Source organism: Leptodactylus fuscus, unplaced genomic scaffold (genome assembly GCF_031893055.1).
Source record: "Leptodactylus fuscus isolate aLepFus1 unplaced genomic scaffold, aLepFus1.hap2 HAP2_SCAFFOLD_102, whole genome shotgun sequence".
In the NCBI taxonomy this organism is placed as follows: domain Eukaryota; kingdom Metazoa; phylum Chordata; class Amphibia; order Anura; family Leptodactylidae; genus Leptodactylus; species Leptodactylus fuscus.
In genome coordinates, this window is record NW_027439836.1 from 22,974 (window position 1) to 44,532 (window position 21,559).

General features: G+C 45.2%; 1 protein-coding gene across 1 annotated transcript; it reads right to left on the minus strand.

The window, feature by feature from the left end:
• Positions 1-5,346: 5,346 nt before the first annotated feature.
• On the minus strand, positions 5,347-9,827 carry INO80B (INO80 complex subunit B). Its single transcript, XM_075261284.1, has 5 exons — positions 9,654-9,827; positions 7,951-8,146; positions 7,752-7,870; positions 6,000-6,160; positions 5,347-5,921 (listed from the first exon to the last, which is right to left on the minus strand). Exons 1-5 carry the CDS (start codon positions 9,664-9,666, stop codon positions 5,406-5,408), a joined length of 1,005 nt encoding a protein of 334 aa, XP_075117385.1. The 5' UTR covers positions 9,667-9,827; the 3' UTR covers positions 5,347-5,405.
• Between the last annotated feature and the right edge of the window lie 11,732 nt (positions 9,828-21,559).

Sequence of the window (21,559 nt, forward strand, 5' to 3'; positions counted from 1 at the left end):
ATACAGCGTGTACATACACATCACTGAGGACTACACCTACCTGTACACCTAATAATAATACACCGTATACATACACATCACTGAGGACTACACCTACCTGTACACCTAATAATACAGCGTGTACATACACATCACTGAGGACTACACCTACCTGTACACCTAATAATAATACAGCGTGTACATACACATCACTGAGGACTACACCTACCTGTACACCTAATAATAATACAGCGTGTACATACACATCACTGAGGACTACACCTACCTGTACACCTAATAATACAGCGTGTACATACACATCACTGAGGACTACACCTACCTGTACACCTAATAATAATACAGCGTGTACATACACATCACTGAGGACTACACCTACCTGTACACCTAGTAATACAGCGTGTACATACACATCACTGAGGACTACACCTATCTGTACACCTAATAATAATACAGCGTGTACATACACATCACTGAGGACTACACCTACCTGTACACCTAATAATACAGCGTGTACATACACATCACTGAGGACTACACCTACCTGTACACCTAATAATAATACAGCGTGTACATACACATCACTGAGGACTACACCTACCTGTACACCTAATAATACAGCGCGTACATACACATCACTGAGGACTACACCTACCTGTACACCTAATAATAATACAGCGTGTACATACACATCACTGAGGACTACACCTACCTGTACACCTAATAATAATACAGCGTGTACATACACATCACTGAGGACTACACCTACCTGTACACCTAATAATACAGCGTGTACATACACATCACTGAGGACTACACCTACCTGTACACCTAATAATACAGCGTGTACATACACATCACTGAGGACTACACCTACCTGTACACCTAATAATACAGCGTGTACATACACATCACTGAGGACTACAGCTACCTGTACACCTAATAATACAGCGTGTACATACACATCACTGAGGACTACACCTACCTGTACACCTAATAATAATACAGCGTGTACATACACATCACTGAGGACTACACCTACCTGTACACCTAATAATACAGCGTGTACATACACATCACTGAGGACTACACCTACCTGTACACCTAGTAATACAGCGTGTACATACACATCACTGAGGACTACACCTACCTGTACACCTAATAATACAGCGTGTACATACACATCACTGAGGACTACACCTACCTGTACACCTAATAATAATACAGCGTGTACATACACATCACTGAGGACTACACCTACCTGTACACCTAATAATACAGCGTAGTACATACACATCACTGAGGACTACACCTACCTGTACACCTAATAATAATACAGCGTGTACATACACATCACTGAGGACTACACCTACCTGTACACCTAATAATACAGCGTGTACATACACATCACTGAGGACTACACCTACCTGTACACCTAATAATAATACAGCGTGTACATACACATCACTGAGGACTACACCTACCTGTACACCTAATAATACAGCGTGTACATACACATCACTGAGGACTACACCTACCTGTACACCTAATAATAATACAGCGTGTACATACACATCACTGAGGACTACACCTACCTGTACACCTAATAATACACCGTGTACAGACACATCACTGAGGACTACACCTACCTGTACACCTAATAATAATACAGCGTGTACATACACATCACTGAGGACTACACCTACCTGTACACCTAATAATAATACAGCGTGTACATACACATCACTGAGGACTACACCTACCTGTACACCTAATAATAATACAGCGTGTACATACACATCACTGAGGACTACACCTACCTGTACACCTAATAATACAGCGTGTACATACACATCACTGAGGACTACACCTACCTGTACACCTAATAATAATACAGCGTGTACATACACATCACTGAGGACTACACCTACCTGTACACCTAATAATACACCGTGTACAGACACATCACTGAGGACTACACCTACCTGTACACCTAATAATAATACAGCGTGTACATACACATCACTGAGGACTACACCTACCTGTACACCTAATAATAATACACCGTATACATACACATCACTGAGGACTACACCTACCTGTACACCTAATAATACAGCGTGTACATACACATCACTGAGGACTACACCTACCTGTACACCTAATAATACAGCGTGTACATACACATCACTGAGGACTACACCTACCTGTACACCTAATAATACAGCGTGTACATACACATCACTGAGGACTACACCTACCTGTACACCTAATAATACACCGTATACATACACATCACTGATGACTACACCTACCTGTACACCTAATAATACAGCGTGTACATACACATCACTGAGGACTACACCTACCTGTACACCTAATAATAATACAGCGTGTACATACACATCACTGAGGACTACACCTACCTGTACACCTAATAATACAGCGTGTACATACACATCACTGAGGACTACACCTACCTGTACACCTAATAATAATACACCGTGTACATACACATCACTGAGGACTACACCTACCTGTACACCTAATAATACAGCGTGTACATACACATCACTGAGGACTACACCTACCTGTACACCTAATAATACAGCGTGTACATACACATCACTGAGGACTACACCTACCTGTACACCTAATAATACAGCGTGTACATACACATCACTGAGGACTACACCTACCTGTACACCTAATAATACACCGTATACATACACATCACTGATGACTACACCTACCTGTACACCTAATAATACAGCGTGTACATACACATCACTGAGGACTACACCTACCTGTACACCTAATAATACACCGTATACATACACATCACTGATGACTACACCTACCTGTACACCTAATAATACAGCGTGTACATACACATCACTGAGGACTACACCTACCTGTACACCTAGTAATACAGCGTGTACATACACATCACTGAGGACTACACCTATCTGTACACCTAATAATAATACAGCGTGTACATACACATCACTGAGGACTACACCTACCTGTACACCTAATAATAATACAGCGTGTACATACACATCACTGAGGACTACACCTACCTGTACACCTAATAATAATACAACGTGTACATACACATCACTGATGACTACACCTACCTGTACACCTAATAATACAGCGTGTACATACACATCACTGAGGACTACACCTACCTGTACACCTAATAATAATACAGCGTGTACATACACATCACTGAGGACTACACCTACCTGTACACCTAATAATAATACAGCGTGTACATACACATCACTGAGGACTACACCTACCTGTACACCTAATAATACAGCGTGTACATACACATCACTGAGGACTACACCTACCTGTACACCTAATAATAATACAGCGTGTACATACACATCACTGAGGACTACACCTACCTGTACACCTAATAATAATACACCGTATACATACACATCACTGAGGACTACACCTACCTGTACACCTAATAATAATACAGCGTGTACATACACATCACTGAGGACTACACCTACCTGTACACCTAATAATAATACAGCGTGTACATACACATCACTGAGGACTACACCTACCTGTACACCTAATAATAATACAGCGTGTACATACACATCACTGAGGACTACACCTACCTGTACACCTAATAATAATACAGCGCGTACATACACATCACTGAGGACTACACCTACCTGTACACCTAATAATACAGCGTGTACATACACATCACTGAGGACTACACCTACCTGTACACCTAATAATACACCGTATACATACACATCACTGAGGACTACACCTACATGTACACCTAATAATAATACAGCGTGTACATACACATCACTGAGGACTACACCTACCTGTACACCTAATAATACACCGTGTACATACACATCACTGAGGACTACACCTACCTGTACACCTAATAATACAGCGTGTACATACACATCACTGAGGACTACACCTACCTGTACACCTAATAATAATACAGCGTGTACATACACATCACTGAGGACTACACCTACCTGTACACCTAATAATAATACAGCGTGTACATACACATCACTGAGGACTACACCTACCTGTACACCTAATAATACAGCGTGTACATACACATCACTGAGGACTACACCTACCTGTACACCTAATAATACAGCGTGTACATACACATCACTGAGGACTACACCTACCTGTACACCTAATAATACACCGTGTACAGACACATCACTGAGGACTACACCTACCTGTACACCTAATAATACAGCGTGTACATACACATCACTGAGGACTACACCTACCTGTACACCTAATAATAATACACCGTGTACATACACATCACTGAGGACTACACCTACCTGTACACCTAATAATACACCGTATACATACACATCACTGAGGACTACACCTACATGTACACCTAATAATAATACAGCGTGTACATACACATCACTGAGGACTACACCTACCTGTACACCTAATAATAATACACCGTATACATACACATCACTGAGGACTACACCTACCTGTACACCTAATAATACAGCGTGTACATACACATCACTGAGGACTACACCTACCTGTACACCTAATAATAATACAGCGTGTACATACACATCACTGAGGACTACACCTACCTGTACACCTAATAATACACCGTGTACAGACACATCACTGAGGACTACACCTACCTGTACACCTAATAATACAGCGTGTACATACACATCACTGAGGACTACACCTACCTGTACACCTAATAATAATACAGCGTGTACATACACATCACTGAGGACTACACCTACCTGTACACCTAATAATACACCGTGTACAGACACATCACTGAGGACTACACCTACCTGTACACCTAATAATAATACACCGTATACATACACATCACTGAGGACTACACCTACCTGTACACCTAATAATACAGCGTGTACATACACATCACTGAGGACTACACCTACCTGTACACCTAATAATAATACAGCGTGTACATACACATCACTGAGGACTACACCTACCTGTACACCTAATAATACAGCGTGTACATACACATCACTGAGGACTACACCTACCTGTACACCTAATAATAATACACTGTGTACATACACATCACTGAGGACTACACCTACCTGTACACCTAATAATACACCGTGTACATACACATCACTGAGGACTACACCTACCTGTACACCTAATAATACAGCGTGTACATACACATCACTGAGGACTACACCTACCTGTACACCTAATAATACACCGTGTACGTACATACCCTCTATGTATAATACTGCCCCCTATGTCTATGTTGTTGTAATGTTGTAAAATTCTCTTTATTTATACATTTTGGAAATTTACATCATTTTTTTTTTTTTTTTTATAAAGTATAACAACCACCATCAACAACCCTCCATGTTTAGTCCTTGGTTCCTCTCAGGGCTCTGGTGACGGAGGACCTCCAGATTCCTCCGGTAACACTCTAGACTGCACACAGGGACTTGAGTCTTAGAACAGGAGTATTTTTTCGGGTTAGCACATCCGGGGGCGCCGCAGAGCTGTGGGGCAGGCAATGCGGCCTGTGGTTCTGTAGGGACGGGGTAGGGAACTCCCGGAGGATAGGACACAGTAATACTATGTGCACTGTTCTGGTAGTGGACGGTGGGGCAGGGTGGCTGGCGTCCTCCCCTCCTCCCCAGTGCAGGTTTGGTACCCCGAGATTTCAAGGTCTTGGTCAGTCTCTCGATGGTCTGCTTCTTGCTTTCCTCAGCCTTCTTGGCCGCCTGCAGTCTCCTTTTTCGAGCTTTCTCCTCCCTCTTCACCAACATCTCTTGAGACATCTCCTGCGGAGGACGTGTGTACACAGCTGGGGGGTACAGAGGGGCGGCGGGGGTCTGCTGCTTCTGCAAAAGGGCTCTCTGTGGACAAGACACCATAAAGTCACACATTACACTATCACCACAAATAAGGTCGGTGTCCCCCCGGCCAGCACTCACCTGGCGAGCCGTCAGCAAGCTTTCATCAGTCTCTCTCTTCAGATCGCCATTGACATCCAGATCTCCCCTCTCTAGAGCGTCCAACCAGCGCATCTCCTCATCCTGCTCAGACACCGGAGCCCCAGCGGGAGAGGGCAGCGGGTCCATGTTACTGTCCTCATCTGGAGACACATGGAAAGTCATCACCAAGAGGATCCACGTGCAATCATCTCTATACAACTGCCGGAGATATCATGGAGGGTGTCCCATCAGTCATCATCACCACCAATCTCCAACCACGGACCATAATCTACTGTAGCACTATATATCCTCCGGACCCTCAGTCAGCCTCATGATCATGGCAAAGACCTCCACTACTACACCGACTATCACGCCCAACCTCCAGATCAGCCACCATTATGACCACCACGTTGACCAAGATTATCACTCAGCACAACGATCATCATCTTTATCCACCAACCATCATTCTCAATCTCCAGAGAATTATACTGAGCCTCAGCCACGTCCACCATCATTGCCGCCAATATGGAAAAGCTTCCACAACCATCATCATCCTCCTCAACCAACAATCATCACTCCCAACCTGCAGATGATTATATGGTCATGACCAACATCATCCTGTACCATCATCATATCCAATCCCATAATCATTCTACATCACCATAACCCTCAGCTTCTAGAAAACTCAACCAAATCTCAAACAGCTTCATGGCCAATATGATCAACCACCAGAAGACGACCATCCCCGACTTCTATAGAATTACACGGACCCTCAGCCACCTTCATGTTCAAGACCAGTCTTATCAAATACCTCACCATTACCATCATCAGCTACCTTGACCACCAACACGGTCAATCACCAAGGGATGCCAGCACAACCACCACCAGGGGATTATACTGACCCTCATCCACCAAGGCCATCAACCTCTAGAGGACTCCTACCATGACTATAATATATAACACTCATGGCCACCAGGATAATGCCGACATCACTACGGCTGCCCACAAGCATCATCAACCACCAGATGATCGAACTGACCCTTTGCCATATTCAATGCCAACCAAACCAGTAAAGACTTTCCACCATTAAACCTTCATTGTCCTAAACCATGAACAGATATCTTGTTCCAAACCACCAGAGGATGAAACATACCATCACCACCTTAAGGGACAGACGTAAATATGGAGGAATCATCCAGCAACGAAACCAGGATATGAAATCAATTCCTTTCTTTATTTCATGTTCGTAGAAAATATATCAAAAAATAAAATAAAACATGCAGTCTACAAGGAATAGAAAGCTTGCGTCAGACTTTTTATTTTCTACGAACATGAAATAAAGAAAGGAATTGATTTCATATCCTGGTTTCGTTGCTGGATGATTCCTCCATATTTACCTTTGCCATTTAACTCCGTACCGAGGGAGTTTTTCATCCGGGCAAGTTCGCAGATACATGGTGGATATCGGACTTCAAAGAAGCATTGAAGGGCTACTGCAGGAGGGCTGAGTATAACATTTCCATTTTCCCTTTGTCCTAACTATGTTATAATTAAGGGACAGACTACTGGTGGAGAGCACCAAAGTCCATCTGATAGGCACCACCACTACTAGGGTCTCACCATCATCCTCCCTCAACACTTCGCCTTCTCTACAGACCCTCAACCACCTTCATGTCCTTGATACACAGGATCATCTGCCATACTCCGGCCACCGCCCATAAGCATCCTCAGCAACTCTACAGTGGTCCTCACCCAGCCATGCTCGGTACTGCTCTATGGGGACGCCTTCCAGGTGCTCGTCATCTTCATCCACCACCATCAGAGGGGACTGAGAACGGGACTGTTCAGGGATGACGGTAAAAGTGGGGACACTGTGGCAAGAGAAGATCCTTGTGAGAGGTCTGCACACACAGGGAGTCCTGTGCGAGGACGGGGGAGGGGGGGGAATTACCTCTTTGTACCGAGCACCTGTCCCCCCAGCTTGATCTTGAGGCGGAGCTGTGGTTTCTGTACAGTCTTTGTATCAGCAATACGATTCGGTGTGTGCGCGGTGGCGCCGCCCTCCTGGTGATGCTTCTTCTTATGTTTTTTGTGCTTCTTGTGTTTTTTCTTGTGAAGCCCGTGAGATGCAACATCATCGTCATCACCTGAGAGGCCAAATATCACACATATATGACGTATAGAGGTCAGTATAGGGGGCGCTGTGTCTGTATAGCCATGATCAGGACCCCTCCCCTGTAGGTTACTCCTCACTATAGTATAAGACAGGCCAAACATGTGTAGGGGCTGCAGGTGGAGGTGACGGTGCTTCTATATGGAAGATGGCGTATGTTATATGATCAGCCTTGGAGGTTGGACCTATGGATGGTACGTGACTCCTTACTGTGCTATATGTGAAGAGGACGTGTAATATACTGATAGGTGTGATAATATGGCCCTGACTCCAGTATGTCCATTATATATATATATTATATATGTGATGTGACTCCTTACTGTGCTATATGTGAAGAGGACGTGTAATATACTGATAGGTGTGATAATATGGCCCTGACTCCAGTATGTCCATTATATATATATATATTATATATGTGATGTGACTCCTTACTGTGCTATATGTGAGGAGGACGTGTAATATACTGATAGGTGTGATAATATGGCCCTGACTCCAGTATGTCCATTATATTTATATATTATATATGTGATGTGACTCCTTACTGTGCTATATGTGAGGAGGACATCTAATATACAGGTGTGATAATATGGCCCTGACTCCAGTATGTCCATTATATATATATATATTATATATGTGATGTGACTCCTTACTGTGCTATATGTGAGGAGGACGTGTAATATACTGATAGGTGTGATAATATGGCCCTGACTCCAGTATGTCCATTATATATATATATTATATATGTGATGTGACTCCTTACTGTGCAATATGTGAGGAGGACATCTAATATACAGGTGTGATAATATGGCCCTGACTCCAGTATGTCCATTATATATATATATATTATATATGTGATGTGACTCCTTACTGTGCTATATGTGAGGAGGACGTGTAATATACTGATAGGTGTGATAATATGGCCCTGACTCCAGTATGTCCATTATATATATATATTATATATGTGATGTGACTCCTTACTGTGCTATATGTGAGGAGGACATCTAATATACAGGTGTGATAATATGGCCCTGACTCCAGTATGTCCAATATATATATATATATATATATATATATATATATATATATTACATATGTGATGTGACTCCTTACTGTGCTATATGTGAGGAGGACGTGTAATATACTGATAGGTGTGATAATATGGCCCTGACTCCAGTATGTCCATTATATATATATATATATATATATTACATATGTGATGTGACTCCTTACTGTGCTATATGTGAGGAGGACGTGTAATATACTGATAGGTGTGATAATATGGCCCTGACTCCAGTATGTCCATTATATATATATATATATATATATTACATATGTGATGTGACTCCTTACTGTGCTATATGTGAGGAGGACGTGTAATATACAGGTGATAATATGGTCCTGACTCCAGTATGTCCATTACATGTATACTGTATGTGCTCGGTATATACCATATATACTGATACACAGAGTAAGTCTCTCACCTACTACATCCATGGCCGTGTCCGGATGCTCTTCCCGGAAATACAAGGCTTCTTACCGGGTGCAACCAATAAATCCGAGCATCAACAAATGATCCGGAACGTAATAGTGCGTCTCCAGTATCCGGGGAAGATGATGAGACCGGCACACAACGGCGATAGGACGCCATATATAGAGAGGCGAATGAAACTAACGAGAGAGAAGCGGAACTAAGCGGGCGCCATATTAGTGGAGGCGGAAGTGCCAGCATCTGTGTGTGAGGAGAAAGGGCGGGAAAATACTGAGGGAGAAACCGAGCGCCATGTCAGTGAGGTAGAGGAAGATACACCACAGACAGGGGGCGCTATATACACGACACATATAGAAGATACACCACAGACAGGGGGCGCTATATACACGTCACGTATAGAAGATACACCACAGACAGGGGGCGCTATATACACGACACATATAGAAGATACACCACAGACAGGGGGCGCTATATACAAGTCACGTATAGAAGATACACCACAGACAGGGGGCGCTATATACACGTCACGTATAGAAGATACACCACAGACAGGGGGCGCTATATACACGTCACGTATAGAAGATACACCACAGACAGGGGGCGCTATATACACGACACATATAGAAGATACACCACAGACAGGGGGCGCTATATACACGACACATATAGAAGATACACCACAGACAGGGGGCGCTATATACACGTCACGTATAGAAGATACACCACAGACAGGGGGCGCTATATACACGACACATATAGAAGATACACCACAGACAGGGGGCGCTATATACACGACACATATAGAAGATACACCACAGACAGGGGGCGCTATATACACGTCACATATAGAAGATACATCACAGACAGGGGGCGCTATATACACGACATATATAGAAGATACACCACAGACAGGGGGCGCTATATACACGTCACGTATAGAAGATACACCACAGACAGGGGGCGCTATATACACGTCACGTATAGAAGATACACCACAGACAGGGGGCGCTATATACACGTCACGTATAGAAGATACACCACAGACAGGGGGCGCTATATACACGTCACGTATAGAAGATACACCACAGACAGGGGGCGCTATATACACGTCACATATAGAAGATACACCACAGACAGGGGGCGCTATATACACGTCACGTATAGAAGATACACCACAGACAGGGGGCGCTATATACACGTCACGTATAGAAGATACACCACAGACAGGGGGCGCTATATACACGTCACATATAGAAGATACACCACAGACAGGGGGCGCTATATACACGTCACATATAGAAGATACACCACAGACAGGGGGCGCTATATACACGTCACATATAGAAGATACATCACAGACAGGGGGCGCTATATACACGACATATATAGAAGATACACCACAGACAGGGGGCGCTATATACACGTCACGTATAGAAGATACACCACAGACAGGGGGCGCTATATACACGTCACGTATAGAAGATACACCACAGACAGGGGGCGCTATATACACGTCACGTATAGAAGATACACCACAGACAGGGGGCGCTATATACACGTCACGTATAGAAGATACACCACAGACAGGGGGCGCTATATACACGTCACATATAGAAGATACACCACAGACAGGGGGCGCTATATACACGTCACGTATAGAAGATACACCACAGACAGGGGGCGCTATATACACGTCACGTATAGAAGATACACCACAGACAGGGGGCGCTATATACACGTCACGTATAGAAGATACACCACAGACAGGGGGCGCTATATACACGTCACGTATAGAAGATACACCACAGACAGGGGGCGCTATATACACGTCACGTATAGAAGATACACCACAGACAGGGGGCGCTATATACACGTCACGTATAGAAGATACACCACAGACAGGGGGCGCTATATACACGTCACGTATAGAAGATACACCACAGACAGGGGGCGCTATATACACGTCACATATAGAAGATACACCACAGACAGGGGGCGCTATATACACGTCACGTATAGAAGATACACCACAGACAGGGGGCGCTATATACACGTCACGTATAGAAGATACACCACAGACAGGGGGCGCTATATACACGTCACGTATAGAAGATACACCACAGACAGGGGGCGCTATATACACGTCACGTATAGAAGATACACCACAGACAGGGGGCGCTATATACACGTCACGTATAGAAGATACACCACAGACAGGGGGCGCTATATACACGTCACGTATAGAAGATACACCACAGACAGGGGGCGCTATATACACGTCACGTATAGAAGATACACCACAGACAGGGGGCGCTATATACACGTCACGTATAGAAGATACACCACAGACAGGGGGCGCTATATACACGTCACATATAGAAGATACACCACAGACAGGGGGCGCTATATACACGTCACATATAGAAGATACACCACAGACAGGGGGCGCTATATACACGACACGTATAGAAGATACACCACAGACAGGGGGCGCTATATACACGTCACGTATAGAAGATACACCACAGACAGGGGGCGCTATATACACGTCACGTATAGAAGATACACCACAGACAGGGGGCGCTATATACACGTCACGTATAGAAGATACACCGCAGACAGGGGGCGCTATATACACGTCACATCTAGAAGATACACCACAGACAGGGGGCGCTATATACACGTCACGTATAGAAGATACACCACAGACAGGGGGCGCTATATACACGTCACGTATAGAAGATACACCGCAGACAGGGGGCGCTATATACACGTCACATATAGAAAATACACCACAGACAGGGGGCGCTATATACACGTCACATATAGAAGATACACCACAGACTGGGGGCGCTCACACTGTATGGACAAAGATATTACTGTATAGACACCACTATGGGGATGATATTTCTGGTCTGGGGTCTGTATTGTGGGTCCTGGCTTTGAGTACTCAGTTATGACACTACGTAGATTAGAGCCCAGGTGTGGCCGTAGTCCGGAGGGGCTTTATTAAACTTTTTTTTACCATTTACCCTTATTTTGTCTCGATGGTAGTTGACAGTTCTGGTGCCAGTTTGGTCGTTGTTGCTGGTGCCAGTCTGCTAGTTGAATGTATCTTAGCCAATCTGGTAGTTGTCAGTACCCGTGCCAGTCTGGTAGTTGTTGGTACTGGTGTCAGTCTGGTAATGGTTGGTGTACTGGTGTCAGTCTGGTCATTGTCGGTGTACCGGTGCCAGTGTGGTAGTTGTCGGTACCCAAGCCAGTCTAGTAGTTGTCAGTGTACTGGTATCAGTCTGGTAGTTGTCGGTGCCGGTGTCAGTTTGGTAGTTGTTGGTACTGGTGTCAGTCTGGTAATTGTTGGTACTGGTGTCAGTTTGGTAGTTGTTGGTACTGGTGTCAGTCTGGTAATTGTTGGTACTGGTGTCAGTCTGGTAGTTTACTCTATCGGTGCCAGTCTGGTAGTTGTTGGTACTGATGTCAGTCTGGTAGTTGTCGGTATCCGCGTCAGTCTGGTAGTTGTTGGTACTGGTGTCAGTCTGGTAGTTGTTGGTACTGGTGTCAGTTTGGTAGTTGTTGGTACTGGTGTCAGTTTGGTAGTTGTTGGTACTGGTGTCAGTCTGGTAGTTGTTGGTACTGGTGTCAGTCTGGTAGTTGTTGGTACTGGTGTCAGTCTGGTAGTTGTTGGTACTGGTGTCAGTCTGGTAGTTTACTCTATCGGTGCCAGTGTGGTAGTTGTTGGTACTGGTGTCAGTCTGGTAGTTGTTGGTACTGGTGTCAGTCTGGTAGTTTACTCTATCGGTGCCAGTCTGGTAGTTGTTGGTACTGGTGTCAGTCTGGTAGTTGTTGGTACTGGTGTCAGTCTGGTAGTTGTTGGTACTGGTGTCAGTCTGGTAGTTTACTCTATCGGTGCCAGTCTGGTAGTTGTTGGTACTGGTGTCAGTCTGGTAGTTGTTGGTACTGGTGTCAGTCTGGTAGTTGTTGGTACCGGTGCCAGTGTGGTAGTTGTTGGTGTACTGGTGTCAGTCTGGTAGTTGTTGGTACTGGTGTCAGTCTGGTAGTTGTTGGTACCGGTGCCAGTGTGGTAGTTGTTGGTGTACTGGTGTCAGTCTGGTAGTTATTGGTACTGGTGTCAGTCTGGTAGTTGTTGGTACTGGTGTCAGTCTGGTAGTTGTCGGTATCTGCGTCAGTCTGGTAGTTGTTGGTACTGGTGTCAGTCTGGTAGTTTACTCTATCGGTGCCAGTCTGGTAGTGGTTGGTACTGGTGCCAGTCTGGTATTTGTCGGTACCTGCGTCAATCTGGTAGTTGTTGGTGTACTGGTTTCAGTCTGGTAGTTGTTGGTACTGGTGTCAGTTTGGTAGTTGTTGGTACTGGTGTCAGTCTGGTAATTGTTGGTACTGGTGCCAGTCTGGTAGTTGTTGGTACTGGTTTCAGTCTGGTAGTTGTTGGTACTAGTGTCAGTCTGGTAGTTGTTGGTACTGGTGCCAGTCTGGTAGTTGTTGGTACTGGTTTCAGTCTGGTAGTTGTTGGTACTGGTGTCAGTTTGGTAGTTGTCGGTACCCGCGTCAGTCTGGTAGTTGTTGGTGTACTGGTGCCAGTCTGGTAGTTGTTGGTACTGATGTTAGTCTGGTAGTTGTTGGTACTGGTGTCAGTCTGGTAGTTTACTCTATCGGTGCCAGTCTGGTAGTTGTTGATATCGGTGCCAGTCTGGTAGTTGTCGGTACCCGCGTCAGTCTGGTAGTTGTTGGTACTGGTGTCAGTCTGGTAGTTGTTGGTACTGGTATCAGTCTGGTAGTTGTTGGTACTGGTGTCAGTCTGGTAGTTTACTCTATCGGTGCCAGTCTGGTAGTTGTTGGTACTGGTATCAGTCTGGTTGTTGTTGGTACTGGTATCAGTCTGGTAGTTGTTGGTACCGGTGCCAGTGTGGTAGTTGTCGGTGTACTGGTGTCAGTCTGGTAGTTGTCGGTACCCGCGTCAGTCTGGTAGTTGTTGGTACTGGTGTCAGTCTGGTAGTTGTTGGTACTGGTATCAGTCTGGTAGTTGTTGGTACTGGTGTCAGTCTGGTAGTTTACTCTATCGGTGCCAGTCTGGTTGTTGTTGGTACTGGTATCAGTCTGGTAGTTGTTGGTACCGGTGCCAGTGTGGTAGTTGTCGGTGTACTGGTGTCAGTCTGGTCGTTGTCGGTGTACTGGTATCAGTCTGGTAGTTGTCGCTACCCGTGCCAGTCTGGTAGTTGTTGGTACTGGTGTCATTCTGGTAGTTGTTGGTACTGGTGTCAGTCTGGTAGTTTACTCTACCGGTGCCAGTCTGGTAGTTGTTGGTACCGGTGCCAGTCTGGTAGTTGTCGGTGTACTGTTGTCACTCTGGTCGTTGTTGGTGTACTGGTATCAGTCTGGTAGTTGTCGGTACCCGTGCCAGTGTGGTAGTTGTCGGTGTACCCGTGCCAGTGTGGTCGTGTCTGTCGCGGTGCCAGTCTGGTAGTTTTTGCTATCTGGAAGGGTAGGGAGTCATGCTATGTGATGTGGTAGTGACAGAGTTAAGGCCGCAGTGTTCCTCTGTGTGGTTGTCACCATCTGGAGCTGGCGCGGGCCCAGGATCGGCTTCCTGTGTCTCTGGTGGGCGTCTCACCCGGCGCTTTTCTCCATCTTCTGCTGTAAATAATTCACTGGACCATCAAGTAGAGGCGCGATCTATGTATGAGCTCATTGCCATCATCTGAAGACAACTACCTGTACAGCATGGGGTGGGGGGCCGCGCAGGTGGAATCCCTGACATATCTGCTCACTCACTATCACAGATGATTATTATATTATGTAATATTACACAGCTAATGTGTGTAACCTCACACATGTACTGTCTGTGTTACACAGGGGTGGGTTTGTATTACTTTTGTGATATTAGACATGGAGGGTAGGGTCTATATTAAATGCTTTGAGGAGGTGTGAAATTAAATGGTTAAAAGTGTCTGTATCGCATGTGTAATATTACAGACAGGAGCGTCTTATAACACATGGGGAGGAAAGTCTGTATTACACGTATGTTATTACACTGGGAGGAGCATTGGTGTTATATGTGTAATTGCACATGGGGAGGAATGTCTGTATTACATGTGTGATATTGTACCTGATGGTACGCCTGTATTACATGTGTGATATTGTGCCTGATGGTACGCCTGTATTACATGTGTGATATTGTGCCTGATGGTACGCCTGTATTACATGTGTGATATTGTGCCTGATGGTACGCCTGTATTACATGTGTGATATTGTGCCTGATGGTACGCCTGTATTACATGTGTGATATTGTACCTGATGGTACGCCTGTATTACATGTGTGATATTGTACCTGATGGTACGCCTGTATTACATGTGTGATATTGTGCCTGATGGTACGCCTGTATTACATGTGTGATATTGTACCTGATGGTACGCCTGTATTACATGTGTGATATTGTACCTGATGGTACGCCTGTATTACATGTGTGATATTGTACCTGATGGTACGCCTGTATTACATGTGTGATATTGTACCTGATGGTACGCCTGTATTACATGTGTGATATTGTACCTGATGGTACGCCTGTATTACATGTGTGATATTGTACCTGATGGTACGCCTGTATTACATGTGTGATATTGTACCTGATGGTACGCCTGTATTACATGTGTGATATTGTGCCTGATGGTACGCCTGTATTACATGTGTGATATTGTACCTGATGGTACGCCTGTATTACATGTGTGATATTGTACCTGATGGTACGCCTGTATTACATGTGTGATATTGTGCCTGATGGTACGCCTGTATTACATGTGTGATATTGTACCTGATGGTACGCCTGTATTACATGTGTGATATTGTACCTGATGGTACGCCTGTATTACATGTGTGATATTGTACCTGATGGTACGCCTGTATTACATGTGTGATATTGTACCTGATGGTACGCCTGTATTACATGTGTGATATTGTACCTGATGGTACGCCTGTATTACATGTGTGATATTGTACCTGATGGTACGCCTGTATTACATGTGTGATATTGTACCTGATGGTACGCCTGTATTACTTGTGTTCCGGTGAGCGACTCGCTTTCTTCCCCCTTCACTATCTGTAATGGCCCTCGGCAGGGATGCCCTCTCTCCCTGCTGCTGTATGCACTCGTATCAGCGTTCGCGGACGATGTCCTCCTTTTTGTTACTCATCCGCTCACCTTCCTTCGCTCCATCCTGCAGGAAATCAGTATCTATAGCTTTTACAGTAACTAAAAGTACTGCCCTTAAAGGGATTAGTCAGACACAATTTTTTGCAGGTACCACATCGGAATAGCCTTAAGAAAGGCTATCTCATCTCAACCTTTCGTCGTCTTCTCCGCGCCGCCGTTCGCCTACAATCCTGGTTCTTGTCGGTATGTAAATGAGTTCTTTTGCAGCACTGGAGGTGGGCCCCAGCGTTCAGACAGCACTGGGGGTGGCCCCAATGCTGTGAGAGAACTCTCTCCGGCGCCGCCGCCTCCTTCTGCAGCAGCATCATCTTCAGCCTCCTCCTCTTCTTACAATATTGTGCAAGCGGCCATTTTCTTGTGACCTGTGAGCATGTGCAGTCTACTCTGCCCAAGGCCTTAGAAGTTACAAGCCACCACCGGAAGAAGAGGCTGAAGATGACGCTGCTGAAGAAGAAGAGGTGGCGATGTAGAGAGTTCTCTCGCAGCATTGGGGCCGCCTCCAGTGCTGTTTGAGTGCTGGGGCCCACCTCAAGTGCTGCGAAAGAACTAATTTACATACGGACAAGAACCGGGATTGTAGGCGAACGGCGGTGCGGGGAAGACGACGAAGTAGAAGACAAATAGCCTTTCTTAATGCTATTCCGACGTGGTACCTACAAAAAATTGTGTGTGACTGATAGGATCCCTTTAATGTTTCCCTGCCAGAGACGGTCCTTGGTGCCCTGCGCTCCTTCTTTCCGTTCTCGTGGTCCTCTAGGTCCATTAAATACTTGAGGGTGCGCCTAATGTGATGGATATAATGTGACTCGTTAAATGTTCTCCTGATCCTCCGCACCTTGCAGGATGACCTAGCGCGATGACACACCAAGGGCCTTTCATGGCTGGGCCGCTGTCCCTGCGATTCTACCGTCCTGGTTTTTCTCAGTGGTGGGGCAGGCTTTCAGCAAGTTCATCTGGGCTTCTGGGCCACCACGGATCACCAGGTCCACCCTGTTCAGGTCCGAACGGAGAGGCGGGTTAGTTGTCCCGGATTGTGCTAAATATTATTTTGGTTGCCACGCACATTCTTGACTGACACCACTTTGGTCGCTCCAAACTCTGGGTTGCTCTTGAGGAGTCGCTGTGTCCTTTACCTCTCACTGCTCTACCTTGGCTTCATAAGAGGCACTGGACTGACAGTAAGACTCTCCTGCTCCCCTTTGTTGCTCGACAGGTGCTGGGGGTGTGCCGCCTATATGAGGTAACGCGGAAGCTCTTCACAAACGACGGTCCTTTGACTCCGATCTCGAGCAACCCAGCCTTCCCCCCTCTTCTTCCCTGTGCTGACTTATTAGCCCAGACTTCACGCCCTGACTTAGTTGCCCTCCACTGGCAATATACGCAACTCACCCATTTCTACTCCTCTTTGAAACTTTCTGGTGATCTCCATAGGGCGCTGCTTCCCTTTGAACATCTTTGCCCCTCACTCACACTGTTTCCCACCTGTATGGTATGTTGATGGAGGATCCTGATGGTGCCTTGCCTCCATTCACAGGATAGCTGGGAGAGGGAACTGGGGGTCTCATTCCCACCGGGTGCATGGTCCTCTGCCTTCCATGCGTGCCACAAGTTCTCCATCTCATGCAAAGCACGGGAGACTAATTATAAAGTACCTTCTAGGTGGTGCAGAGTTCCGGCTGTCCTCCATGAAATTATTCCCTCCACTTGGGATAGGTGCTGAACGAGGCACGATGGTCCTCATTTGGTGGGGATTCCCTCTTCTACGCTCCTTTTGGTCTGGAGTTTGTCGACTTATCCTACAAGTTATGGGGTTGACTTGTCAGACGATCCCGTCCCGCTACTCCTCTCCATCTTCTCTCGTGAATTCAGGAACCCCCCCCCCATAGACTCACAGGATTCATAGTAGTGGCAGCGAGGTGGGTCATTCCCAGACTGTGGAAGTCTCCGACACCCCCTACGCTTCTATCTTGGCTAAAGGAGCTCCTTAGCTTCCACTCAATGGAAAGCCTGGTGGCTGAGCTTCAGCAGGACGATAGAGGGCATCCGCAGACATGGCGCCCTTGGAGCCACTTCTACTACTCCGCCCATTTCCCTTCTGTGTCCCCCTGACTTTGCTTTTCCGCTTGGATTCTTCTCTTTTACTGATGTTTTTTCTTATTGGTTGAGCTCATCTGTTATTTGACACTGCTGCGTCAGGGTATTATGTTGCCTCCCTTACTTCCCCCTCCCGCTGCCATTGTTGCCCTTATGCCAATATCCCACCCTCACTTCTTGCTCCAGGTTCTGCCCCTCTCCTGCTCCCCCCATCCCCCTCTGTTGGTGTATCCCCACATATGTGTTAATGAAAAATTTCAATAAAACTTTTAATGACGAAATTACACAAGGGGGAAATATATTACAAATACACTACTCCCTAATATGTTATATCACACTATTTACTATCTTCATAGAATAAAAACCTCTCTCCATGTAATATCACATTTATTATATAATCTTTGTATTATATGACACTAGCCTCTGCCTGAAATTTCGTCTGCATGTTGTTGGCGTCGTTGATCTGCCTATATTCAGAAAACTGCTGCCGTCGATGGTTTGCCTGCTCCGGGGTTTCGGCAGCTCTCAAGCTGTCCTGCTGCTGAACTTGTTTCTCACACTGTGTCTGTGATTGTTCCGACATCTCAGCAGCTCGCTGGGACGCCATATAATGAGCGTGTTGTTGGCGCTGATGATCCCCTCAGCTCTGCTTGAGGAGAACTCTGTGACTTCTGGCTCCTTCATAGCTCTCATTGTCCTAATATTATACATGTGACACTTTGGGTGTTTGCTCCTCAATCACATAAACCACTGAGCGGATTTGGATGAGATTTGCCCCATAGATACTCTGTAACCTGGAGTAACACACCGGCTACTTTGTATCCCAGTACATGACATGGCTTCACTACAGTTCTGGATTGATGGTCACATACTATATTACATGTCCCATAGATACTCTGTAACCTGGAGTAACACATCGGCTACTTTGTATCCTGGTAAATGACATGGCTTCACTACTGTTCTGGATTTATGGTCACATACTATATTACATGTCCCATAGATACTCTGTAACCTGGAGTAAAACATCGGCTACTTTGTATTCCGGTAAATGACATGGCTTCACTACTGTTCTGGGTTTATGGTCACATACTATATTACATGTCCCATAGATACTCTGTAACCTGGAGTAACACATCGGCTACTTTGTATCCCGGTACATGACATGGCTTCACTACTGTTCTGGATTGATGGTCACATACTATATTACACTGCTCCTGCAGCCGCTTATCTCAGGTCCCAGATCTGTTATCTCTCTATGTAACACTCAGCTAACCCTCAGTCCATTGTGTACAAGCAGCTGCATATTATCTGATCTGCTCCAGGCAGTGCTGACACACTGGATGGGCAAACCCCTTTACTCCACATTGGCAGTTTGCTGATATTAAACATGGCGGGAAAAAGAAAATCTAATTTGTCACAAACAACGAGAGCGATGAAGGAGCCAGAAGTCCCAGAGTTCTCCTCAAGCGGAGCTGACGAGGATCATCGGCAGACGAAGTCACAGGCAGACGAAGTCACGGGCAGAAGCTAGTATCCCATATGTAGTACAGACATTCCTCTCCATGTAATAGCTCACATGTAATATAGAAGTCCCTCCTCTTACAGTATCCCACATGCAGTACAGACACTCTTCCTCATGTAATATCACATATGTAACATAGACACTCCTCTACATGTAAGAATACACATGTAATAAAGACACTCCTCCTCATGTAATAGCACGCATGTAATACTCCTCTTCATGTAATAACTCACGTGTAATATAAACGTCCCTCCTTGTATAGTAGCCCACATGTAGTACAAACATTCCTTCTCATGTAATAACACATGTAATACAGACACTCTTGCAGTGTAATATCACACATGTAATACAGACACTCTTGCAGTGTAATATCACACATGTAATACAGACACTCTTGCAGTGTAATATCACACATGTAACACAGACACTCTTGCAGTGTAATATCACACATGTAATACAGACACTCATGTAGTGTAACATCACACAAGTAATACAGACACTCTTTCAGTGTAATATCACACATGTAATACAGACACTCTTACAGTGTAATAACACATGTAATACAGACACTCTTGCAGTGTAATAACACACATGTAATACAGACAGTCTTGCAGTGTAATAACACACATGTAATACAGACACTCTTGCAGTGTAATATCACACATGTAATACAGACACTCTTGCAGTGTAATATCACACATGTAATACAGACACTCATGTAGTGTAACATCACACAAGTAATACAGACACTCTTTCAGTGTAATATCACACATGTAATACAGACACTCTTACAGTGTAATAACACATGTAATACAGACACTCTTGCAGTGTAATAACACACATGTAATACAGACACTCTTGCAGTGTAATATCACACATGTAATACAGACACTCTTGCAGTGTGATATCACACATGTAATTCAGACACTCTTGGGGTGCATGCACACTGAGTAAGGCCGGGCGTGTATGAGAGCCGTACACGCCGGCATTACAGCAGACTGCCGAACACTTCCCATTCACTTCAATGGGAGCGCTCGTAACAGCGACGTTTACGAGCGC